The 27,113-nt window shown below is 45.5% G+C and overlaps 1 protein-coding gene across 2 annotated transcripts; it reads left to right on the top strand.

Annotated features, from left to right (window-relative positions):
* The first annotated feature begins 6,365 nt into the window (after nt 1-6,365).
* LOC102907683 (PRAME family member 12) lies at nt 6,366-16,426 on the top strand. 2 transcript variants are annotated; one of them, XM_076565631.1, is made up of 6 exons: nt 6,383-6,497; nt 8,377-8,507; nt 11,979-12,080; nt 12,752-13,070; nt 13,884-14,465; nt 14,798-16,426. In XM_076565631.1, exons 4-6 carry the CDS (start codon nt 12,778-12,780, stop codon nt 15,327-15,329), a joined length of 1,407 nt encoding a protein of 468 aa, XP_076421746.1. In that variant the 5' UTR covers nt 6,383-6,497; nt 8,377-8,507; nt 11,979-12,080; nt 12,752-12,777; the 3' UTR covers nt 15,330-16,426. The 2 variants fall into 2 exon arrangements, with proteins under 2 accessions (XP_015862912.1, XP_076421746.1); XM_016007426.3 differs by lacking the exon at nt 11,979-12,080 and having other exon boundaries at nt 6,366-6,497.
* The last annotated feature ends 10,687 nt before the right edge of the window (nt 16,427-27,113 follow it).

The raw sequence follows: 27,113 nt of genomic DNA, 5'->3' as shown, positions 1-27,113 counted from the left end.
TAGGAGGGGACTGACTATACCTCACTGTAGCTCTGTCCTTAGCATTCCCATTCATCCATCCATGCTGGTCACAGAGGCTTTGGAGAACAGATCTGTGGGACTGGAAACTTTGGGAAGATATGAGGGTGTGCCAGAGTAAATGGGAGCCATGACATCCGTGATGGAGAGATATGATCCTGTCAGGTAGGGACAAGGAAGATTTTCCTGGGGAAAAGATGTTTAGGTCAAAGTGGCAAAGCTGAGGAGATGGAAGGGAGAGGGTGGCTCAGGCCACAGCAAGATCACGTAAGGACACCTTGCCAGGGGCGGTCGCTTGACAGCTGTGGAAAGCTCAGCACGCTAGCGTATGGATTTGCTGTTGCTGCGGTAACAAAACACAACCATCCCATGGCCTTAAAGGCATGTGTACCTATGTTCTTACAGTTCTGGAGGTGAGAAACACTTCTAGAAAACAAGAGGTCTAGAGGGCTACATTTTTTCTGAGGGGTTTCAGGATGAGTTCTTCCCTTTGTGTGTATGTGCGTGTGCATGTGCGTGTGTGTGTGTCCCACACACCACCCCTGGCCAGAGACACCTATACCCATGGTTCACAAGTTCACAGTCCCATTCCTATCTGTTCTGGGCCATTCTACCATGCCCTGTCCAGCTGGCTGAGATGGTTCTGGGGGAGGAAGAACTGACCTTAGCCCCTGGAGACTAGGGCTGCCTAACATATACATGTGCAGTGTCTTAGGGTTTCTGTTGTTGTGAAATACACAACAGAAGCAACTTGGGAAGGAAAGGGTTTATTTGTCGTACGCTTTCATATTGCTGTTCGTCACTGAAGGGAGTCAGGACAAGAACTAACACAGGCAGGAGCTGATGCAGAGGCCAGGGAGGATGCTGCTTACTGGCTTGCTCCTCGTGGCTTGCTCAGCCTGCTTTTTTATAGAACCCAGGACCGTGAGCCCAGGCATGGGACTACCCACCATGGGCTGGGGCCTCCACCATCAATCACTAATTAAGAAAATGCCCTACAGGTTTGCCCACCACCTGATCTTCAGAGGGTGTTTTCTTCTGTGTATCCTGGCCTGTCCTGGAACTCTGTAGACCAGGCTGGCTTCAAATGCAGTGATTCACCTGCCTCTGCCTCTGAGTGCTGAGATTAAAGGCGTGAAGGCGTGTGCCACTACTGCCAGGCTGGAGGTTATTTTCTTATTTGAAGTTCCTTTCAATGGCTTCAGCCTGTGTCAAGTTGACATAAAACTAGCCAACACATGTGCACACAATACGTTTTAAGAAAGTCAAACAAGCCAGGGATAATTTAACTTGATGCAAGGCACATGCTGGAGGCAGGAGGCTCTCTGTGAGTACAGTCAGACCTACATAGCAAGTTCCTGGCCAGCCAGGGCTATGTAGTAAGACCCTGTCTCAAACAGTCTGTGATCTGGTTGACCAGGGAGGGATCTAACCTTCCTTCAGGGGGCCCTTCCTCCTGTACTCCCAGGCTCTACCTTGGCCATCATCAGAATGCCCTGGGCGGTGTGTGTGTGTGTGTGTGTGTGTGTGTGTGTGTGTGTGTGTGTGTGTGTGTGTGTCCCTGACCCATCCAGATCTGAAGGATAAAGGTGTGTCACTGCCACTGCTGTACTAACAAATCTTCCCGAGGCTGCTACTGCTGCTCCAGTTTGGAATCACTCCCAGAGGCCAGTTTTTCTTCTGTTTACATAAATAATTCCTGCCTCTGCAACAATGGATTCTGCAGTGAAAAGAACAAGGACTGAAGATGGAGCTCAGCTGGTAGAGTGCTGGCCCAGCACACAGGTGAAACTCTGGGTCCCATCCCCAGTGCAACATAAACCGACCGGGATGGTGTACAGCAGCAGTCTTAGCACCCAGCCAGTGGTGCTAAGACAGCAGGTCATCTCTGTTTGCACCGTGAGTTTGAGGCCAGCCTGGGCTGCATGATGATATTGGTAGCCCACCAGAGATGACCACTCAGACATAGTTTAGAGCCTAGTTTTTAAAGGCAGAAACCACATCTTGATATCTTGCTCTGCAGCTGTTGTGCCCGTGTCTCGAGGCCCCCCAAGCAAGACCACCACAGAGCCGATATCCGATACAAAACACACAGAGGGTTATTGATAACAAGTCTAGTGTCCAATATTCCAGCTAAGTGGGTGGAGGAGGATGGCCCTGAGCTCTCAGAGTGAGGGGTTTTTAAAGGGAAAAACCACAAGTAGGGTGGTACAAGTCTTTGCATCATATGATTGGCTGAGGGTATGTAACTTTTGAATTTACTGGTTGGGGTTACAGTTATCATTTTGTGGCAGGCCTGGACAAATCCCAGGCTTTGTCCTTAAGCTGCCATGGAGGCTGGCTGGCCTCGCATGTTCACACTGACCCATGCACGTAGCTGTAAGTTGGTGAGAGGTCCCAGACAGTAATCAACTGGCTGAACCTTGCGCAGTCAGAGTACGTGCAGAAAGGGAGCGACTGCAAGGACTAGGTCATAGCCCTCCCAGAAACGGCTTGCTCGAGTCTCAGGAAACTGAGATTGAGGCCTGATCTCTGAGAGAAGACTGACAGCCTGTTACAGCGTCTGCTGGGTCTTTTCACAGCTACACTGGGGGCTTTGTAGAAGTAAGCAGTTTGAATCAAGCAGTTTTAATGGGAGCTAAAATAATCAGTTAGCTGGAGGGGATTCCACACAAATGGGCATTTTTTTTTTTGTTTGTTTTTTTGAGACAGGGTTTCTCTGCATAACTTTGCGCCTTTCCTGGAGCTCACTTGGTAGCCCAGGCTGGCCTCGAACTCACAGAGATTCGCCTGGCTTTGCCTCCCGAGTGTCAAATGGGCATTTTAACAGAAGCTGAAACAAGTTAGCTACCTGACCTTTGGTTCCTAGAACAGAGTTGGATAATTTTCCATGGAATTCTCCATCAAGAAGATCAAATTCTAGTTAAACTTGAAACAGCCTCAGTAAGAATACAAGATGGAGGGAACTTTGCATTGTCTTGCTCTGTCACAATGAGACCCGATCACAGGAAAAAAAAATATATATATATATATATATATACACATATATATGTATGTATGTATGTATATATATATATATATATATATATATACACACACACACATATGTGTGTATATGTATATCACTAAACCAGATATCCTTGAAGGCTTCCCCAGCGGTAACAGACCATACTCTACAATGTTACTGCTGAATTTGTCTTCATTTATTCAATAGTTATGCAGTAATTTCTTACTCAGATAACAATACTGAGCCTGTGGTGGTTAATATCAAATTGTCAGCTTGACAGGATCTAAATCACCTAGAGACACAGTTGTAAGCATGGCTGTGTAGTCTCCAGACTGGGTTAACTGAGATTTCCTTTTTTTAAAAGTTGTTTTGGAGCCGGGTGTGGTGGCGCACGCCTTTATTTCCCAGCACTCAGGAGGCAGAGGCAGGCGGATCTCTGAGTTCAAGGCCAGCCTGGTCTACAGAGTGAGTTCCAGGACAGCCAAAGATACACAGAAAAACCCTGTCTTGAAAAAAACAAAACAAAAAAAACCCCCAAAAGTTTTGTTTTAGATGTTTCTATCACAGCAAGGCACAAGATAATTAAGACAGAACCCAAGGCTGGCCGCTGCTAATCCCTGTGAGTAGTAGCTGCTAATGTCTGATAAGGAAAGACTATAGTCATAGGAAAGAAAACCTTTAACTTGGTAGATAGATTTCACCCCAGCCTGGTCTACATAGTGAGTTCCAGGGCTACACAGAGAAACCCTGTTTCAAAAAACAAAAAACAAAACAAAAACAAAAATAAAAAAAAAAAAGGGGAGAGAGAGGGGGAGGAGGGGGGGGAAGGAAGGAAGGAAGGAAGAGAAAACAGCCTGGGTGGGAGTGGCATATACCTTTTAGCCCTAGCATTCCCAGGCAGAGAGAGACAGGTGGATCTCAGAGAGTTCATGGCCAAGCCTAATCTACATAAATTTCAGGCCAGCCAGAGTTACTTAGAGCCTGTTTTTTTTTGTTTTTGTTTTTGTTTTTTTTTTGTTTTTGTTTTTTGTTTTGTTTTTTTTTTTTAAGGATTAGGGGAGAGAAAACAGCCAGGGCATGAAAAATGATCCAGGCCTAAGACAGAATCCACTCACAAGCAGCTGTTCCTGTAATGGGGTAAAGACCCAAAAACCAAGACCAAAATTCTAATTGCGAGTCTGTATTAAGCTGGCCTGTGACTGCCTGGAGAGAAATACTTCTCACAGAGCAGCCCCAAGGCATATTTCAGGGAGTTCTTAAAGACAAAGAACACAGAAAAACTATATCCTGGTTGGCAGTTGCAGGGGAAGCAATTTAACAAGATCCAAGAAGACAATGTTTGATGGGGCATCTCTGCCCTGAGTTCTAGAACAGGGTTGGATTCCTCCCCACTTTTCCAGGAGACTTTTCAGGGCAAGGGGTAGAAACCAAAGATGGTTTCAGCTGAGGCAAGATGGAGGAACTTTCACAGATCCAGTTCCCTCTGCCAGGGTTCAGTGGTATCTTGGCTACAGAACCCAGCACTAGAAATGTCCTTGGGAATCAGGCTGTAGGAGGCAGGAGGAAAATCCTAGGATCCGCCTGCACTCACACCCTCAGCGGCCCTCTAGACACCAGTTTACCAGCTGCCTGGTTTTTGACTCAATCTCTCTCTGCCTCGTATTAATGCTAGAAAACAGGTGTGAATAATTCAAAGCTAAACCAAGCTTAGTGGAACACTCAGGACGAAGAGGCAAGAGGATCAGGACTCAGTCCAAGGTCATCCTTGGTTACATTGCTATTTTGAGGCCAGCATGAGTTACAAGAGACCATATCAAATAAAACAAACAAAAGAAAAACTAACTAAAAATTGGAAGAAAAAAGAATCACAACCTAACTCTCAGCCTCACCCCACCTCAGTGATTGTTTTGCTCTTGGATGGTATGTGTGGCTGGTGGTGAACTTAGATGCACTGTTACTGGGGAAATCCACGCATAAATTGAGGCAAGTCCTTGTCAGCCCACAAGGTCACGGACTTGCAGTCATGTCCGCCATACCTCAGTTTTATCTTGGAAAGGAGGTATCTCAGAGGTCCCTAAAACATAGAGTAGAGGCCCGGACCCCAGTGACTCCTAGTCCCACCTGCCTGCTAGGCATTGAATTCAACAAGACTGGGACTTCCAGGGTCTCCACGCAGGCAAAACTTGGCAGCTTGTGCTATGGAAACCCAAGTCACCAAGTCTACCCCTCCACTGGAGGAGGGGTCTTCTCACCCTTTGCTCCCTCCAGGAATCCTCCCACTGGGGAGAAGGTTTTATTCTTCTATCTATGCAGAATATCAGTCAAGTTGCTCACCAGGCCTTCCCAGTGCTGCCCAGGGCCACTCAAGTTGCAAGTCAAGCTCCCTCTGAAGCAATATAACTCAGTGGTAGAGCGCTGGACTAGCGTTAACAAGGCTGTGGATGTGGAAAGCACAGTTCTTGTGCTCACAGATAAGCACTAGGGAAACCAGTAATGTTAAACAGGCAGGGTTGTCTCTTCAAGGTGAAAGAAGAATAACCTGTTTTCTGCCCAGACGGCTTGGAGTAGCGGGTGGGGGTGGGGTGGGGGTGGTTAATAGCCTGGAAACCTATCTGTATGGTAAGACCACCCCAGATCTTCCCCCAGACCCTTCAGATGTCACATGTTATGGATGATGTCACATGTACTTTACATAGAGTTTTGATGTAGTCATGCCTTAAACTTTATTGTGCACACAGTAGTGTGGTAATTATCACGAGGAAACATTTTCCAAATTGTGCTGTCTAAATAGTCCTAAAAAAACTACCGGGTGTCAAAGTTTGAATCAGACTACTGAGCTACTGAGTCCTGTTGAACTGGACTTCCTTCTTGCCTTTCAGGGATCTGGGATCCACGTTCTGCTGACATGGTGTTTTCAGAGACATTCCCCTCCACCCTATCCCCATGTGGATTCAATTCCCAGCACTTTATAAACCAGACACAGTGACGCACACTTGTAATCCCAGTATGGAGGTGAAAAGCAGAGGAATCTGGAGTTAAGGCTACTGGTTACATAGTGAGTTTGAGGCCAGCCTGGGCTCTATGAGACCCTTTCTCAACAAAATTCAAAAAGTAAAGCTGTTGACTCCTGAGCTAACCCAGTGACGGGACACCAGGACCTGAAGTGGCTCTGACTGTTCCTTTCCACAGAAAAAGGCCTTAGTTTTCTTCAGAGGATTGGTTACAATTGGACACTTTAAAACATTTGTGTCTTTGAATTGACCCCTAAGCCCGGAAAGCCCTCGGGCTAGAGACAGGCCTGTTCTTGGGGAATGAGGGGAGGTGGGGAAAGGGGAGGGGCTAGGACGGAGGCGAGGAAGAGGCGGAGACAGCTCAGTCGCCCCTGGTCCAGGAAGTGCAGTACAATGGAGGTTTGCTTGTTTCTGTAGAAGAACCCTGGCCTCCGGAGTTCAGCACAGAGACTTCACTGCAGGTATTTATGACCATCCAAAAGCAGGCACGACTCTCCAGAGTAGAGGAGTAAGGGGTTCCTATCTCTCTGGCAGACCCAGAATAGTCTGGGGTCGCTTAAGGATAGGGTGCGCATCCTGAGACGTGGGTCACAGACCTCAAGCAAACTTTACAGAAGGCATTTACACAAACCTAAAGAATTGGTGTAGGCCAACCACTGCCGAACTACCTGGTTCCTTTTTTTGTTTGGTTAATTCTTTTTTTTTTTTTTTTTTTTTTTTTTTGTTTTTGTTGTTGTTTTTGAGACAGGGTCTCTCTGTATCTCTGGCAGGCCGGAGATCTTCCTGCCTCTGTTAAGATTAAAGGTGTGTGCCACTTTGCCCAACACTTCCAGGCTTCTGTTTTTTTTTTTTTTTTTTTTTAATTTAATTAGATTAACTAATTATTTTTATTTTTATTCGTTTATTTGGTTTTGAGTCAGGGTCTCATTGTGTAGCCCTGGCTGTCCTGGAACTACCAGGCTGGCCTTGAACTCATAGCAATCCACTTGCCCTGCCTACTGAGTACCAGGATTAAGGGTGTGTGACACCATGCCTGGCCTGCCTGCCTGCTTGCCTTTTCCCCTCCTTTCCCTCCTCCCCTCCCTCCTCCCCTCCCTCCCTCCCTCCCTCCCTCCCTCATGGTCTTTTTGTAGCTCTGGCTGTCTTGGAACTTCATATGTAGACCCGGCTCAGTTCAAACTCATAGGAATCCTGCTGCCTCTGCCTCCTGAGTGCTGGGGTTCAAGTTGTGCCACACCCAGCTGGAGTAGCTTCCTGTCCCAACCAATGCAGCCTGCACCAGGCTTGCACAACACGCAGTCCGTTTTACATTTACCTTTTTTAAAGCTTTATTTATTTTTTTTTAATTTTATGTACGTTAGTGTTTTGCCTGCGCGTATGTCTGTCTGTGCTCGCCGTGGGTGCCGGCAGGGGACAGAAGAGGGGGGCTGAACCCCTGGAGCTGGTTTACAGCCAACTGTTTTTGTGGTTTTGTTTTGAGGCAGGGTCTCACTGTGTAACCAAACTTGCCTCAAACCCATGAGCTCCCTCAGACTGTGGAGTGCTAGAATTTGCAGGTGTAGGCTGCTGCATCTGGCAACCTTTGTATAAAGAAGGAATGTGCTCTAAAATAATAAGGGAGCAGGGGAGGCGGCGTGGGCATGCTTGCCTAGCATACACAGCCCTAGGTTTGGTCCCCAGCCCCACATAAAACCAGGCATGGTGGCACATGCCTATAATTTGTGCCATTGGGAGGTAGAGGCAGGAGGATCAGAAGTTCAGGGTCGTCCTTGGCTACATGGTGAGTTTGAGGCCAGCATGGAACCCAAGTGACCTTATCTTAAAACAATAATAATATAAATTTTTTTTAATGTTTTAAAGAGCCAGGTATAGTGGCCTACACTTTTAATCCCAATACTCAGGAGGAGGAAGCACGTGGATTCCATAAGTTTGGGACCAGCCTGATCTGAAGAGCTCCAGGCCAAGGCTGCATAAGGAGACCTGAACTAAAAAAAAAAAAAAAAAAAGCTGGGCTGTGGTGGCGCACGCCTTTAATCCCAGCAGAGGCAGGTAGATCTCTGAGTTCAAGGCCAGCTTGGTCTACAGAGCTAGTTCCAGGATAGGCTCCAAAAGCTACACAGAGAAACCCAGTCTCAAGAAAAAAATGCAAGTGATAAGAAAGAGAGATGCATGGATAGCACAGGTCTCAGAAATGTGGCTGAGCACCTGACCAAAGGAAGACTGAGCTCTGAAATGATGGATGGCCTGTTTCCTTTCTGTCCCCACTGTTGGCTGGAGATGAATTAGATGGAAGCTGTTTTGTGATGTCCTAGGGGAGTATTAACCCCAATGTCTTCACAGATTGCTGGTTCTCTGCATAAATCGAAACCTGAAGACTCAGTTCCTGCCTTTGCTCATTGAAGAGTGGTACCACCAGCTAGAGTATCCTGGTTACATATTCTGGTGACTCCACCAGACTTGGGAACTTTCCGGTAAGTTGCCGAGTTAATGAGATGTCCTGCTCACTGCCAGGACTTTGGGTCCCTGTGGGTCCTTTGTGGGAAACTCCTGGCCCAGTTGGAACAGTACTTGCCTAGTATATACAAGCTCTAGGTTTGGTGCCCAGCACCACATAAAACAAGGCATGGTGGTACATGCCTGTAGTTTTAGCAACTGAGAGATAGAGGCAGGAGGATCAGTTCAGGGTCATTCTTGGCTACACGGTGAGTTTGAGGGTAACCTGTAAGTAACCGAAGAGAAGTTGTCTTGTAATAATAATGATAATGACAGTAATAATAAAATTTTAAAGGGTGTTTTGAAGAGCCAGGTCTCCACCTTTAATTCCAGCACTCAGGTGGCCGGGGCACATGGCTTCAGATGATGGCATGGAGCTTCAAGTGATTTCACATGGAGACTCTGTCTTTCCTGCTTCCCACCCTCTCCATCACTGTCCCTCAGCAGCCTGAATTATTGCCCTTCCTGGTCTTATTCCAGGTTTACAGCTTTTCTGGCCTGTGGTTTGAAAGAGGCTTGGAGGGTGAGTGCATACCTTTAACCCCAGCATTCGGGAGACAGAGGCAGAGACATATTTTTATGAGTTCAAAGCCAGACAAGACTGCTAACTGAGACCCTGTCTCAAAACAAAAAAACAAACAAAAATTTTTAAAAAGGAGAGTTCTCTCTAGGAAATGTGCAGGCTTTTAAAAAACAACAACAACAACAACAACAACAACAACAACAACAAAAAAAAAACCTGGGGCTGGAGAGATGACTCAGAGGTTAAGAGCACTGACTGCTCTTGCAGAAGTCCTGAGTTCAATTCCCAGAAACCACATGGTGGCTCACAACCATCTGTAATGAGATCTGGTGCCCTCTTCTGGCCTGCTGTCATATGCTGTATACATAATAAAAAAATAAAATCTTTAAAAAAAAAAAAAAAAAAAAAAAAAACAACAACAACAAAAAACCCTTGTTCCTATTTAATACATTCTGAGCCGGTCATGGTGGCACACACACATCTTTGATCCCAGCACTCAGGAGGCAGAGGGATCTCTGAGTTCGAGGCCTGATCTACAACAGTGAGTTCCAGGACAGCCAGGGCTGTACACAGAGAAACCCTGCCTTGAAAAAACAAACAAAAAAGGAATATGTTCTGGGTAATGTAGTTCTTTGTTAGTGCATAAAATAGTCAGGAAAAAAACCTTAATTTGACCTTGAAATTCCTAAATATGTTTGGATAGCAGTCCTCTGTTAATTTCAGAATTGGGATTTCTATGTGATGTGCTATATGGCTTCTCTTTCAAGGATTTATTTTCATTTACATAAATAAAATTTTGCTTTATTTTTTTCAAAAATAGGAAAGGAAAGATGAGGGGAGGGAAATGCCAGACAACTTAAGTTTAATGCAGAAGTGAGTCACACAAGGTTAGTAGAGGATGCAGCTTAAAGATGGTCTATTTGAAAAAAAAAAGAAAAAAGAAAAAAAGAAATAATAAACTTTCCAAAGATGGTCTATGTGAGATGATTAAAAATCATTAAAATTCCTAAGGTACAGGTGCCAGAAAGCGTGTCAGATCCCTGGGACTGGAGTTACAAATGGTTGTGAGCCATAATATGGGTGTTGGGAATTGAACTCTGGTCCTCTGGAAGAGTAGCCAGTGCTCTTTACTGCTGAGCCATCTCTCTAGCCCTGTGTTTTTAAGCTAGTTGTAAAATTTTTTATTCTCATTGGTAGTGGTCTGTATCTCCTTGTAAGATTTTATAACTATGATATTTCTGCAATTTCTAACAAAACCAAAACAAGTCAAAATCGAAGCCTAGATGGAAAATACCCTGTGTTTGGCCATGAAGCTACATAGAAGACCTGAAGAAGGGGGAGAGGGGTGGAGGCAAGCAGGAGTGGGCAACAGAGTGTGAGTGTGGAAATGCAAAGGAGGCTGTGGAAGGGAACCAGTGAGAACCAGGCAGCGAGGGGAGTGAAAACCAATTATGCTTGAAAACTAATTCTTCTTATTCAGAGAAATAAAGGGGAGGGGAGGAGTGTAGAAAAAGAAAAAAGGAAACATCTACTCAAGAATGGAAGTTTGGGAGGTTGGTGTTACTTGGTGTAGTCTAACAAGCGAATGGACATCACAGGGATAGAAGAGGGAAGGCAGGAATGTTCTTTAGGAGTTAGAGGAGCCAGGTGGTGGTGGCACATGTCTTTAATCCCAGCACTCTGGAGGCAGAGGCAGGCAGATCTTTGTGAGTTCGAGGCCAGCCTGGTCTACAGAGCGAGATCCAGGAAAGGCACAAAGCTACACAGAGAAACACTGTCTCAGAAAAAAAAAAGTTAGAGGAGGTCTCCCTCTGGGTTCTTGTCACAGGGAAAGGGGAGGATTAGACAGGATCTCAAGTAGCCCAGGCTGTCCCAAAACTCCAAATGCAGCTGACCTTGAACTCTTGATCCCCTGCCTCTACTTTCTTGAGAACTGGAACTACAGTCATGGGTCAGCAGGCTCTGCTACTTTTTGTCCTGAAACTACCAACAGGAGCCCTGTGACTTTGGGTAGATAATCTAGTCTTTAGTCTTCAGCCTCAAATCCCTCAATCCAGGATGTGGGTTGTAGCTTAGTACCACTTTGAAAACAGCAAGGGACCGGGCGCAGTTATGAGCCTCATTTACAGATGGGCAAGGGTTGAGTGGTCTGGCCAGTTACAGAGGCAGTGGAAACGGAAATGATGGACCTCTTGTAACCCTTGTTTCCCAAAGCTTCCAAAAACATTGACTCTCTCCTTTTTAAAACACAACCCAAATGGTCCAGACACAGCCTTCACCTTCTCTTTTATCAAGCACCCACCCCCACTGGTGAGCTCCCTAATCCTTACCTTCTCATGCCACCCAATGCTGTGTCTTCCCAACCATGTGACTTTGTGAGGCTGTGTACTCCCAGGCAAGGAAGATAGGGGAACCTGTCACTGTTTTCACCTAGCTCTAGTCTTTTTCTTCTTTTTCTTTTTGGTTTTTTTTGAGACAGGGTTTCTCTGTATAGCCTTGGCTGTCCTGGAACTTGCTCTTTAGATCAGGCTGACCTCAAACTCAGATCCACCTGTCTCTGCCTCCTCAGTGCTGGGATTAAAGGTGTGTGCCACCATCACTGGGCTGTTAATTAACTGTGGTGGTATTGTGTTCACCAAAATATTGTGTACCTTAATAAACTTACCTGGGGTCAGAGAACAGACAAGCCACTAGTTAGTCAGTGATAGCACACGCCTTTAATCCTAGTATTCCAGAGACAGAAATCCCTCTGGATCTCTGTGAGTTCAAGGCCACATTGGAAATAGCCAAGCATGATGACACGCCTTTAATCCCAGAAAGCCAGCCTTTAATCCCAGGGAGTGGTGGTAGACAGCAGAAAGATATATAAGGCGTGAGGACCAGAAACTAGAGGCTTTTGGCTGGTTAAGCATTTGGCCTGGTTAAGCTTTCAGGCTATGGAGCAACACAGTTCAGCTGAGATTCATTCTGGATGAGGACTCAGAGGCTTCCAGTCTGAGGAAACAGGACCAGCTGAGGAACTGGTGAGGTGAGATAGCTGTGGTTTGTTCTGTCTCTCTGATCTACCAGCATGGACCCCAATAACTGGCCTTGGGTTTGATTTTATTAATATGAACTTTGAAGATTCCTGCTACAATTAACTAATTAATTTTTTTTTGTAAACATTTTTTTAAAGATTTATTTATTTATTATGTATACAGCATGTATGACTGCATGCCAGAAGAGGGCACCAGATCTCAGGTGGTTGTGAGACACCATGTGGTTGCTGGGAATTGAACTCAGGACCTCTGGAAGAGCAGCCAGTGCTCTTAACCTCTGAGCCATCTCTCCAGCCCCAAACTAATTTTTTAATGAGAAGATAGCAATCATCTTACAGCCTCCTAAATTGTTCCCAGCCACATTCATTGCTAGAACTGAGAATGTGACTGTGTTGGTCCACGGAACATTCTCAATCCATGTTCCAGGGTTCTAGGTGGTGGTTAAAATAAACTTTCCTAAAAAGCAGAGTGAGCTATCGGGCTCTTAGGACCACATTGCAAGGTGAGAGGGCACAATACAACAGGCTCCTGTTTGGAGATGGATGGGTAAAGAAAATTATTGCTAGAACAGTGGCTATGGGCCTGAGTTGGTTTCTGGGTCGAGAAGAGAAGGGCTTCTTAATCCTTAGCCTGAAAAGGTGTCTTCTCTTGAACATTTTAGGACCGTCTGCCTGCAGATCCCTCAGGATGAGCTTCCAGGCCCCACCCACACTCCTGCAGCTGGCAGTGCAGAGCCTGCTGAGGGAGGAGGCCCTGGCCATCTCTGCTCTACAGGACCTCCCCAGGGAGCTCTTCCCCCGACTCTTCAAGGAGGCCTTCACCCGCAGACAGTCTGCCGTCCTGAGGGCGATGGTGCAGGTCTGGCCTTTCCCCTGTCTCCCATTAGGGGGTCTGATGAAGATGAAGGTACCCTACCTGGAGACCTTACAAACCATACTGGATGGGATCGATATACTGCTTGGCCAGAAGGTTCACCCCAGGTGAGGAAGACCACTCCAGAAGGGAGGCTCCAGGGTCTAGGATAGGGAGAGCTAGGGTCGAGGAGAATAGAGAAGGGAGGGAAGGTTAGAGGCTTATGTTGGCCTCAGGAGGATTTCAGAAACTGTTGGGCCGTTGCTGAGCTATCTAGGAAAAGGATTTGAGTGTTCAGGACTGTTTAGGACAGACATAGCTATTGGGATTTCTTTTATCCTTCATTAAAAAGTAAAACCCGGGGATAAATATTAAGGATATAAACCTGAGAGAACTGTAAGTGACCACAACACACCACTACTGTCCACCTCCTGGCTCGAAAAGGCTGCGCAACCCCTCGGCCCAACCTCTTCCTCTTCTGAGGGCCTCCCTCTCTCTCCTCCTGAGTCTGCCAGGGAACTCCATGATCCATTCCAGCCAGCTGAATGTGAACCCCATCTGTTGAACCAATGCCAGACTCCCTTGGACATCAGACCACAACACAGAAAAAATTCCCATAACATAGAGCTATGGCTGAAGGTGCCTACCTCTGCCTCTTCCCATAGATGCTAGAAGTGGGACCAGGCTAGATTAAAGAGGAAGAGATACAAAGCATCAAGAGAAATAGAAGGAACAGGGAAGGAGTAAGAATAAAAGGTGGTGCTGATTCAGTTTGGTAGTGGTAGCCTGTAGTTTCAGCCCTCAGCTTCAGGCTATAATTTCCGGCCAGTCTGGCCTTCTTCGTAGTGACAGTGAGACTCTATTTCAGAAAATGGAAAAGAAGCATGATGGGGAAGGGTGGGTTCTTGTCTTAATTCTTCGACTTGTTATTTCTCCCCCAGGAGTCACAAACTTCGAGTTCTGGATTTGCGGGCTTTGCACAAGGACTTCTGGAGCGTCTGGGCTGGAGATAAGACAGATGCTTGCCCTCGAGCAGTCAAGTGTAAGAGGAAAACACAAGGGAGAGGTGTGAGGAGAGGGAACGAGCAGTCTTTGAAGGTGTTTGTAGACATATACCTCAAGCCAAGAGCCCTGGATGCGTGCCTGTCCTACGTCTTCCTGTGGGTGGAAGCGAGGAAGGGTTTACTGCAGCTGGGCTGTAAGAAGCTGAAGATCTCCACGATGGCTCTCCAGAACGTGGTGAAGGTTCTGGAAATGCTGGATCTGGACTGTATGGAGGAAGTGGAAGTGTGCTGCACCTGGAAACTGTCCACCCTGGCCGGCTTTGCTCCTTACCTGGGCCAAATGAGAAATCTTCGCAAGTTCCTTCTTTCTCATATCTGTGAGCCTGCCTCCATTTCCCCAGAGGAAAAGAGGAAGTGGATCAGTCAGTTTGCTTCTCAGTTTCTCAACCTGGAGTGCCTCCAGGAGCTCTCCCTGGACTCCGTGTCCTTCCTCGAAGGTCAGATGGACCAGGTGCTCAGGTAAGGGAAGATGGAGAGCTTACCCTGAGGACCGCAGCAAAGCCTTTTCCTTGTTGGAACAATATAGAGATATAGCTAGAGTTGGGTTCTCTGCTTTAACAGTGAGGAAAGGAGCTGCAGGACTGTGGGCCGAGCTAGTCCCACAGTGATGGTGCCAGACCTTGGGTGAGAATGGGGAATTTGAGTGGGCAGATGCTAAGGGGCAGCATCGTGGGTAGTGACCTGTATCTGCTGACCAGAAGGACCTTTTAGCAAATGGTCCACCATACCCCAGGACTCTCGAACCTAACCATCACGACTCCTAAAAAACTAACTACGTGGTCTCTTCCTAGGTGCCTGGAGGCCCCCTTGGAGACGGTCTCTATCACCGACTGCCAGCTTTCGGAATCAGACTTGAAGTCCCTGACCCAGTGTCCAGGCATCCGTCAGCTCAAACACCTGAACCTAAGTGGTGTCATACTGACCAACATGAATCCTGAGCTCCTCCGAGTCCTGCTAGAGAGAGTCGCAGCCACCCTGAAGACCCTGGACTTGGAGAACTGTAGGATTGTGGACGCCCAGCTCATTGTCTTTCTGCCTGCTCTCAGCAGCTGCTCCCAGCTCACCACATTCAACTACTTAAGGAATCCCATCTCAGTGGCTGTTCTGGAGCGCCTGCTCTGCCACACCGCTGGCCTGAGTTGCTTAAGCCTGGAGATGTATTCTACCCCCTGGGAGATTTATGGTGCCCAGGGTGCTTCTCACCACAAGCGGCTAGAACAGCTCCGTGAGGAGCTCAGTAGAACAATGAAGCCACTGAAACGCACCAAGACAGTGTGGTTCAGCATCATTCCCTGTCCACCTTGTGGCAACCGGGCCATATGAGTCAGAGCCCAAGCTGCGCTAGGGCTATGGACCTATCTAACTGGGTACAGATGTGCCAAATGATTCCTTCTAGCTCTTGGAAGCAGTTTCCTTCTGGTATAGGTGAATCCTGAAGAGGACACAGAACCTGTGGTCTCAGTGTGTTGGGGGGTGGGAGGGATGGGTCAGGCAGCAAAGACAACCTCAGAGAGAGAAATGTTGACCTGGGAATTGATGGGAACTTTGGGACATGTGTATTCAGAAATAAGAGGAGAATCTGGATGAAGAGACACTTGAGGGTGTTTGGACCCAGGTAAAGAAATGGCCAGTGTGTTCTTCCTCACTTCATGCTATAGGGTGAGTGGAATACACCATCATTGTTACTGCAGCTTTGCAGGCTTAAGGAGCCACCAGCAGCTACCACCTTCATCTCCAGCTCTGAGCTCTAGAGAATTTGCCCACTGTCGGTCCCATCCACTCAAGAAGGCCACAATTCTGTTCAGAAGGCAGTACAGATTTTGGACAACTTCACCAACCGAAATGAAAAGAGCTGCCAGACGGTGCTGCCAGGATCTACAAACAAAATGGGAAGGGACGGGCTTAAACTTTACATAGGCACCATCCATACACCATGCTTGCAGATCGGTAAAGCAAGGCCTTTTCCCAGCACTCGAGAGGCAGATGCAGGAAGAGCTCTGAGTTTGAGACTAGCCTGATCTACAGAGTGAGTTCCAGGACAGTCAGGGCTTCACAGGGAAACCCTGTCTTGAAAAACCAACTGAACAAAAAAATCAGTAAAGCAGACACACAGTAGAGTTGAGAAACATCTTTGTTAGTCTTAAGGTGCCCATGTCGAAGCTGACCACTGCAAACAGACCGTATTCGTCATCTGACCTCTGTTGGGTCTCCAGAAGTTACAGGCCTCTTGATTCAAGTGACTGGTCCTATTGCATCGGGGGTGGGTGGCTATCAGTAATACTAGTGGGGGATTAAATGTAGGACTTTGTGCATGATAGGCAAATGCTCTACCACTATTAACCTTTAAAGAATTACACTGCTCTGTGTATATGTTGGATTTAGGGGAATGTTCATTGTTTAAATAAATGTGTGACAAAGAAGTATTTGTGTTTTGTTTTGTTTTATTTGGTTTGGTTTTGTTTTGTTTTTGAGACAGAGTCTCTCTCCATAGCCCAGGCTGTCCTGGAACTCACTATGTAGACCAGGCTTGCTTCAAACTCCCAGAGATCTGTCTGCTCTGCCTTCCAAGAACTGAAATTAAAAGCTGCACTACCACCAGCAAGAAGTCCTGGTATGTGTAGACCATACTGGACTTGAACTCATGGTACTACTCCTGCCTTAGCCCCCACCAAGATCACCACAGTGTTTGGATTAGGAAAGTGACCCACCACACCTGACTTGAAATGTTGTGGTTTCAGTAATTCTCTCCCATTGTCAACTTCTCTCTTGGCTATCCATGGCCATCCTTTGAGTTCATACACACATGTACAATTGAAGATCTACCCTCCAGAGTAGTTTGGAAAAACAGGATTGCAGCCTGAGATGTGCATACTTGGCTAACATGGGTAAAGGGGTGTTTTGAAAGGGAAGAGAAATGCAAGTTACCTACTATGGGGGACAGATAACTGGTTCCATGGACTTGTGGCAGTGTTGGTGCTAATTCTTTGGTGATGGTAGCTGTGGTCAGTCATACAACCCCACTGAAGGGGGCTTATTTGGGACAGGGTGGCTATGAGGAATTCTCACAGGCACAGGGCTCTATCTTTATATCCTGGTTCCATGCTGGTAAGGCTTGATGTAAATTAACCCACGTGAACATGGGTAACTTCCACTAGGACACACACAAACCCTTCCCACATGTGGAGTAGACTCTCAGTTAGCTAGAACCTCTAGACCTCTGCAAACCATGCCTCTGGTCCTACCAGGTTGCAACCTTTCTTGGCCTACACTAGTTATGGCTGGTAAAATTAACTAGATTCCCTTTGAATCAAATACTAAGATCACACAAGCATGGACACTTTTTTAAGATTTCTATCACATTAAAATACTGTATCTGGCCTGAAGAGATGGCTCAGAGGTTAAAAGCCCTGGCTGCTCTTACAGAGGTCCTGAGTTCAATTCCCAGCACCCACATGGTGACTTACAACCACCTGTAATGAGATCTGGCACCCTCTTCTGGCCTGCAGCCATACATGCAGGCAGAACACTGTACATGTGAATAAATAATCCTAAAAAATAAAATAAAATACTGTATTCTTTTGGGACTTGATCATATCAATGAAAAAAATCTTGCTACATAATGTGTTCTTCCACTCCCTTTCATGAAAAACAAGCCACTGCTTTATTACTACTGACAAGATCTCAAGTAGAAATCATGTAGCCAAAGATGACCTTGAACTTCTGACATCCTTTGATATCTACCTCCCAAGTGCTGAGATTACCCGCATGTGCCACCACACCGAGATTATGCGGTGCAGAGGACTGAACCTAGGCATTCACACATCAAATGAGCTGCATCTCTAGCCCCAGAACAAGTTGGGTTGTTTTTTTAAAGATTTATTTATTTCACTTTACATGTATAAATGGTTTGCCTGCGTGTGCACCATGTTTATGCAGTGCCCACAGTGGACAGAAGAGGGGATCAGATCCCCTGGAACTAAAGTTATAAACAGTTGTGACCTGCCATGTGGATTCTGGGAACTGAACCTTGGTCCCCAGCAAGAGCATCAAGTGCTCCTATCCATCTCTCCAGCCCCCTGGCTCTAAATAAAGGATTCCTGCTGAGTTCCCCAGCTGAGGCCTGATGGTGATGGGCAGGGGACCTGAAGTAAGAGCCTCAGTAACTCAACATCAGATGAGGATATTGAGCCACACCTAGATGATGGGGCCCTTCTAGGAGCCAATGTACTGATGCAGGTTTAGGGATTGGTGTACAGTGAAAGCTCAAGAAATGCATCTCTGTCTTCCTTTATCCCTTCTCCATGCTTCAGTTTACTCTGTTTCTGAGAAACAAAAGGAAGGCAGAGATATGAGAATGGAATGGAATTGAGCTTTGACATGTGGCCTCCCTTAAATCACTCCTCACCCCAAAAGCAGAACAGCTCCTTCTTCAGCGAGTTTGAGAAAAATCGACAAGTCGTGCCGTTTGAACACCATCTTCTGATAGGCCAACGCAAATGGCATAAATTAACGTTAGAAGGACTGCATGGTAATTAAAAACACTGTTACTGAGTAGCACATGATGGCCTATACCTTTAATCTCAGCACTCAGGAGGCAGAGGCAGGCTGATTTCTGTGAGTTCCAGACTAGCCTGGTCTACATAGTGAGTTCCAGGCAAGCCAGGGCTATAGCAACACCTTTCTGCATCTGCTTGCCTGTCTTTCTCCACATATATATATTATATGAGAGCTATTGGTGTGAATAATTGTCTTGTGGTTTACATAAGAATGCTCTTAAAATGTTTGTTTTGAGACAGGGTCTCACTTTGTAGCCCTGGCTGGGTTAGGACTAGCTATGTAGACCAGGCTGCCCTTGCCTCTGCCTCCTGACCACTATGTGGGATGCACCACCACACCCAGTGTATACTTTCAAAATTATAAAAGAAGCTTGCTGCTTTTAAATAATGGGTGTGCCCATTTAAAATTATAAAGGAAGTTTAGTTTCCTTAAATAATGTAATGCATATGAAAATATGTTAAACTTTGTTTTCTTTCTAAGAACATGTGAAACGTTTTATGTTTTTTGGTTTGTTTGCTTTGTTTTGTTTTTTATTTTTTGTTTGTTTGTTTTTTGTGTTTTTTGAGACAGGGTTTCTTTGTGTAACTTTGCCCTGGAACTCACTCCTGGCAACAAGTGAAACTTTTTTAGAAATAAATTTTAAATATCAATGCAGAAGCATTATTGTAGTCTGGGTGTAGTGCTCACAGCTGTAATCCCATCACTCAAGAAACTGAAGCCAGAGGCTTCAGAGTTTTCTGTAAATTTTTATTTTATATTTTAGAAATGGACTCTCCTTGGCAGCCCTGGCCTGGCCTCAAACTCAGATCTTCTGCCTCTGCCTCCCAAGGGCTGAGATTAAAGGCCATCATTACACTTGACAGTTTTATATAAATTTTTTTCTTTGAGACAGGGCTTCTCTGTAGCTTTGGATCCTGTTCTGGAACTAGATCTGTAGAGTAGGTTGGCCTGGAACTCAGAGATATGCCTGCCTCAGCCTCCCCATTACAGGAATGCACCACCATGGAAAGGCTAGTTTACTGTAAATTTTATTTTTGTTTTTGTTGTTATTGTTGTTTTGTTGGTTGGTTTATTGAGACAGGGTTTTTTTTTTTTTCCGTTTTGTGTTTTTGTTGTTGTTTTTGTTTTTTGAGACAGGGTTTCTCTATGTTGCTTTGGAGCCTGTCCTGGAACTTGATTTCCAGATCAGGCTGGCCTTGAACTCAGAGATCTGCCTGCCTTTGCCTCCTGAGTGCTAGGATTAAAGGCCTGGGCCACCACCACCCCAGCTAGTTTTTGTAAATTTTAATGAAAAGTTTGCACCTTAGCTGGTGGTGCTGGCCTGTAATACCAGTTCATAAGGCTGAGGCAGGAGGATTTCCCTGAGTTTGAGACTATCCTGAACTGCATAGTGAGTTTCATGTGGTCTATAGAGTGAAACCCCTTCTAAGAAAACCAAGTTCAGAGTTCCAAGTTGTATGCCTCCCATTGACCTGGTTTCTGTCCATGTTTAACTTTCAAGATCATAGCTCTACCCCACCCCATCCCCACACTGAACATAGCACTTAAACGGCCTCCTTCTCCACACTTTCAAAGTCATTATCCCCCTTCATGTCTAGTTTCTCATTCTTGAAAATAAGTATTATCAAGTGATGTAATGTTGTCATCAGAAATCTACCAAAGATCAACAGAATGCTACCCCGATTCACCAAAATGTTCCTAGGATTTGGAAGAAGACTTGTTCATAGAGGATCTGGGTTCAATTTCCAACACCTACATAGCTCAGCTATCTGTAACTCCAGTTCTAATGGATGTAAAACCCTCTTCTGGCATCTTTTGGCAGTGCATGAACATTATGGACAGACACACACGCAGTCAAAACACCCACACACATAATAAAAACAAATATTTCAAATGTCTTAATTTAGACAGGCCTTCAATCTCAACACTGGGGGAGCACAGGAAGGGATTAAAGGGACCTCTGAGTTGTGGTCAGCCTGGTCTACAGAGTGAGTTCCAGGTCAGCCAGCGCTCTACAGAGAAACCCAGGCTTGAAAAACCAAAACCAAACCAAACCAAACCAAACTTCCATTAAGAAAATAACTCTTCTGGACTGAGTCTACCAGGTTGATCGCAGTCCTCGGGGGAGGATTTGCCCTGGAGGAGGTGGGAATGGGGGGTGGGCTAGGGGAAAGGGGCGGGGGTGAGAGGGGGGAGAATAGGGGAACCCGTGGCTGATATGTAGAACTGAATGGTATTGTAAAATAAAAGAAAAAAAAAGAAAATAACTCTTGATATTAGCGTAAAGCAGATTCTGGGTTCTGGGTTTGGGAATACTGTTTGCTGGTTCCCCGGTCTGCATCACTGCCAGCTGACCACAAGATGCCTGGTAAGAAACCAAAGAGGCTGAGCTTGCATCCTCACTGTGCCTGAAACTGGGTGTAGACTAAAAATATTTGCCATTGGTTAGCTAAATGAGTGAGCTTTTTGGTTTTGCGCAAAAAATAAAATAAAATAAAACTTCCTTATCAAATTTATTTTTTAATCATCAAAGTATTTAATTTGCATGTCCTTACCTTATATTTTAAATGACTCTGGTTGGAGAGCTATCAAGTTAGGATAAGGTTAGTATAACTTGTTTAAGTTTGATGTAGCCCAGGCTGACCTCCAACTTGCTAAATAGTTGAGGTTGGCCTTGATCTCTGGATTCTCCTATCTTTTGAGACAGGCTTTATCGGGGTAGCTCTGGCTGTCCTGGAACTCACCATGGAGCCCATTCTGGCATCAAACTCAGATCCCAGTGTTTCTGCCTCCTGGGATTAAAGATGTGCACCACCATGCCTGACTTTGATTTATTTTATATGTGCGTGAGTGTTCACCTACTTGTATATATGTGTATCATCCGTGTGCTTGTGCCAGGGATGTTAGAAGAGAGTGCTAAATTCCCTAGAACTGGAATTACCAGGCAGTTGTGAGCTGACATGTGAGGGCTAAAAATGAATTCCAGGCCCTCTACAGGAGCAAGTGTTCCTAAGTGCCGAGCCATCTCTCCAGTCCCAGACCTCCTATGTTAGGGTGCCAGGATTACAGGCTTCTGTCACTACTCCCAGCAATATAGTGTCTGAGTGATGAGAAAAACTACCCCAGGAAGTTGAGTTAGCTTTCAGAATCCTCAGGAGTCACTTCCCACTGGGAATGGAATCCAGTGCCCCACTGGTTGGAAATGGGTGAGAATGAAGTGGGCTGTGACCACTGATACTTGGGAGATGATAGTGCAAATGGGGGTGGGGGAGTGATATGGATTTGTGGGAATTTAATCCATATCCTTCTAAGAACAGCAAATGCTCTTAACGACTGAGCAGTATCTCTAACCCCCACTTTTTTTTGACACGGTGTTTCTCTGTAGAGCCCCACCTGTCTCTGAACTTGTTCTGTAGACCAGGTTTGCCTTGAACTCATGGACCTCAGCTTGTCTCTGCCTCCTGAGATGCTGGGATTAAAGGCATGAGTCATCTTCATTCTATTTTAACTTATTTATCTGTGTGTTTCAGTGGGGTGGGGAGGGAGAGCCACAGCATACTTGTGGAGTTCAGAGGACAACTTGCATCAGTCAGTTTCCTCCTTCAACCATGTTGGATCCCAAGGATGCAAAGCAGATTGTCAGCCTTGGTGACAGGTGCTTTCATCTGCCAAGCACTCTCACTCTGAATGGACTGGTTTTGTTTGTTTGTTTGTTTGCTTTCTGAAACAGTTTCTCTGTATCCTTGGCTGTCCTGGGACTTGTGTAGTCAGAAGTTTTCCTGTGACCCACCTGGTCCCACAGCCACTCAGTCCCAAGTAAACATACAGAGGTTTATTAATTAGAAACTGTATGGTCTATGCCTCAGGCTTTTTGTTAGCTAGTTCTTATAACTTAACCTATTCCTGTTAATCTGTTTTGTCATGTTGCCCTTGGCTGTTCTGTTATCGGTCTGCTGACACATTGTTGCTCCTTCCACGGTGGGCTTGCATCTCCCTCATCCCACCTTTCTCTTTCCTGTATCTCTGCTTGGATTTCCTGCCTGCCTCTCAGCTGCCTTGCCAGAGGCCAAAGCAGCTTATTTATTAACCAACGGGAATAGAAATAGATCCACAGTAGACTTTGCTCTGTAAACCAGGATGGCCTTGAACTCTGCCTCCCAAGTGCTAGGATTAAAGGTAAGTGCTACCACCACCCATCAGGAATGGTCTGTTTTTAAGATTACTTCTTTTTTTAAAAATTAAAAAAATTTTTTTTTAAAAGATTGGTTCTTACTATGTTGCCTATATTGGCCTTGAACTCCTTGGTTTTTATTGCCTCAGCTTCCAGGTATCAATATTATAGGTGTATACCCCAATACTCAGCTTGCTACCCTCCTTCCTACCAAGGCAGGACCTAGCTATGTAACTCTGGCTGTCTTGGAATGTATACCAGGCCTCCTACTTGAGGAGATCCACTTGTCTCTGCCTCCCAAGTGCTAGGATTAAAGATGGACACCACTAAGCCCAGTGTCCACACACGGTTTTAATGGTTTTAAGCCTGTGTAGGTGATGGGTAGTTGGGAAGTGTGTGGCACTGAAGTTAATTGAAAAAAGGGTGCACAGGTAAGCACAGAGAAAGGAATGGAGAAGATGTGCTTGAGGGGTGGTGACATTGGATTGTTCCCAGATCTTGCCTGGGTTGGTCCTCCTTGGTCCTTCCTGTGTGTGCCCTGTTAGTCTAGCCAGCATTTGGGTCTTGCTTGATAGTGAGGGGAGGATGTATAGTTAAGGATGGTGCCAGGCCTCAGTACAGATTTTAGTGTGTAAACAGTCATGCAGCATCATGGGTACTGATCTGCCATACAATTAGAAATATTTTGACCCACACTGTCCTCTTCTGTGTTATTACTGGTCATCTTCTGTATTAGCCATCATTTCTAAGAACTGTCTGTTTTCCTAATTAGGTCCGTGAAGACCCCCTTGGATGACCTGGATATGACTCACTGTACACTCTCAGTATTAGAATGGGACAGTCTTTCTGAGTTCCCATGTGTCAGTCAATTGCAACAACTGAATTTGCAAAATGTCAGATTGACTGATCTAAGTCCTGAACCCCTCCAAGTTCCATTAGTAAAAGATGGACCCACCCTGGTGACCCTGGACTTAGAGGACTGTCAAATTGAGGATCAATATCTCCATAACATCTTACCTCCCTGAGCAGCTGTCTTCAGCTCACCAAGTTCAGCTTCTATGGGAACCAAATCTCCTTGCATGCCCTGAGGGACCTACTACACCATACTGCCAGCTTGAGAAAGCTAAAGATGGAGCTGTACCCTGTTCCTCAGGAGAGCTATGATTACAGTGGTACTCTCCACATGCAACTCACAAGAGAACATTGTGATGAACTTATGGATATTGTCAAAGCCATTAGGGAGCCTGGGAAGGTCTTTTTTGGTACTGAACACTCCTGGGATTATGACAATCAATATATCTACAACAAAACCCCATTGTGTGATTGTCGGAGTTATTACTAGTTGTGTGTAAATATCAAGCTTCCTGTGGACACTGAGAAATGAAAAACAAGGCACGCGTGTCTGGTCAGAGGACACATAACACATGGTTTTAGACTGATGCTCCAGGGTGGGAGGGAAAAGTTAGTTGATGCTGGATTCAAGAGGAGGGAAAAATTTGACTTGGGCATGTTGACAGGTGTCATGGGAGTAGATTCTGGCAGGTTGGATATATAAGGGTGTTACCCCAGCATGGAGCTTCTTGCTAACTGTTCTTATATCTTAAATTAATCCATTTCTATAAATCTATACCTTGCCACGTGGCTTGTGGCTTACCGGCATCTTCACATGCGGCTTGTCATGGTGGCGGCTGGCAGTGTCTTTGACTCAACCTTCCACTTCCCACAATTCTTCTCCTCCTTGTCCTGCCTATACTTCCTCCTGCCTGACTACTGGCCAATCAGTGTTTTATTTATTAACCAATCAGAGCAACACATTTGCCATACAGAACATCCCACAGCAGAACAGGAAGGCAATAAAGGCGCAGGTTAGACAGGAAGAGGCTCTCTTGGGAGGCTATGGTGAAGTGGTGAGCTAAGGTGAGTTGACGGCTATTGCTCTGATCTCTATGGCTTGCACCCCTGCATTTGGCTCTGTTTCTTTTCTTTTCTTTTTTTTTGGTTTTCTGAGACAGGGTTTCTCTGTGTAGCTTTGTGCCTTTCCTGGAACTCACTTGGTAGCCCAGGCTGGCCTTGAACTCACAGAGATCTGCCTGCCTCTGCCTCCCAAGTGCTGGGATTAAAGGCATGCGCCACCACTGCCTGACCGGCTCTGTTTCTTATTTAATAAGACTGCTTAGAAATTTGTCTTCAACACCCTGTCTAGAAAAAGTAAACCAAAAGCAGGAACATCATCAACAACAAAACTCCTTCATTGATCCAACCACAAACACTGAATCATTAATTGCTGATCTATGTATTTATGTTGTAAATGTTTTGATCAGGGTTTTAAAGTGTAGCTAAGGTTAGTTGGAACTCCTGTGGCCTAGGCTGAGCTCCAATGCTCAGCAATCCTCCAGTCTCCATCTGCCTTTTGTTATGGTGTGAGCTGCCACACCTGAGTTTTATTCTTGTGTGAATAGCACAGTTCAGAAGTGATTTGGCCCATCATTTACAGGACTGTGTCTCATGATCGAACTGAACCATAGAGCTGAGAATGTCATTCATTGTTAAAGGACCTTTGTCCAGGTCTTCATGAAGCTGATCAGGGGTTGAGCTGGATGCTGTGGCAGTCGGTTGCTAGGATAGCTACACAGAAGACTGTGGCAGGAGGATGGTGTGAGTGCATTGCTCTTGTGAGGAGAGTACTGGTGATTCAGCTCAGTTGATAGAGTCTCTCTCTAGTGTGCTCACAGTTGTTATAGCAGCATGCAGGAACAGGAGGATAGCTGAGAGGTTGAGTCTAGCCTGCTCTATGATAAAACCCTGTCCCAAGGAATGGACAACACTGAGAGCTGTTGCCCGGTGTTGGAGAACAGCTTGGCAGAGAGCCATGGAATCCTGCAGTCTGTACGATGACTCCTTGTCTGTTGTTCTCAAAGCCTCCAATCCACCCCCTTCAGCATGACAAGCCCCTTTCAGCATCTATCTGGCTAGGATTCCCATCATCCCACTCAATTCTAACTGCTACTAGGAATCAAAATTTGAAAAATTTAAACTAGAAATATAAAACACAATAAAAACATTCTAGAGTGGATATACCTGCCAGAACATTTCGCTTCTAGGTAAACACAGATGCATTTGTACTTTCTTTCACACTTTCTGCAATTTTGGGGGCAGGTTGTCAGGTAGCCCAGGTAGGAAGCTAGAATGACCTTGAGTCTCTGCTCCTCTGTCATACACTCAAGGGTCAGGGGATTGCAGATGTGCATCTTTGTGTCCTATTTGTGGATTTCTGAGATATTAGCCAGGCTTCGTGCATGGGAGACCATCATTACAGCAGCTGAGGCACATCCCAGAATTTTTGAAGAGGCTGGGGTACAAGGATGGCCATGTACCATCTCTGGAGTCATCCCACTCCTCACAGAAAGATGGTCACTCAGGTTTGTGTCCAGGTCATTTTAAGTTTTTAATCAGCTACTTGGCTCATTTATTTATATAATTTGCTTTTCTGAGGCTGGCCTGGAAGTCAATATTTGGTCCTACTTGGCCAAAGACTTTTTTTTATCCACTTCCACAATGGGATAGTGGGCTTACAAGCCTATACTACCCAAGGTTTTTTCATTCTTTTTTTTTTTTTTTTTTTTTTTTGTTGTTGTTGTTGTTGTGGTGGTGGGCTATTGCTACGTAGGTTGGACTGGCCTCTCACTCACACTACAGACTATTTCTCCTTTTGTAGCTTCCCAATGGCTGAAACTACTGGTGTTAGTTACTGAGACATCTTGGACATCTTTTTGATTACTTCCACTTAACAATCTCTGTTTTTCAGAGACCTGATCTGCAGTAGTGCAGGACAGCCTGTGGAGCCCACCCTCTTTCCAGATGCTCTCAGGTAGTTTCATGGCTTTTTGCATTTGTTTATTTTTGTTTGTTATTTGTTTCAAGGCAGTGATTCTCTGTGTAGCTTTGGAGCCTCTCCTGGAATTCAGTCTCTAGACCAGGCTGGCCTTTAACTCACAGAGATCCACCTTCCTCTGCCTCCGAAATGCTGGAATTAAAGGTATGGGCCTCAGTAGAGGATGACTTCAGATGAGATATTATAGTCAACAAAATGGGCATAACAATCAATTGGAGAATTACTCCTGAGGCCACTTCACGGTTTCTGGCCAGGAACAGAACTCTTATCCAAAGATCAGGTTCCCACATATTCTCTGAAAAAAAATGTATGGAGCAAGCACTATTAACTACTGATCCATCTCTCCAGGCATCACAACCCACAAGCACACGCATTCACAAACACACACATACACACATACATATACACATACATACACATATACAACTAAAAATAGTCAGACTGTGGCTATTGTTTCCTGAGGGGCCAGCCCTTATATGGAAACTCT

The sequence above is a fragment of the Peromyscus maniculatus genome, chromosome 2, assembly GCF_049852395.1.
Source record: "Peromyscus maniculatus bairdii isolate BWxNUB_F1_BW_parent chromosome 2, HU_Pman_BW_mat_3.1, whole genome shotgun sequence".
Lineage (NCBI taxonomy): Eukaryota > Metazoa > Chordata > Mammalia > Rodentia > Cricetidae > Peromyscus > Peromyscus maniculatus.
This window is presented reverse-complemented; position numbering and strand designations above follow the sequence as displayed.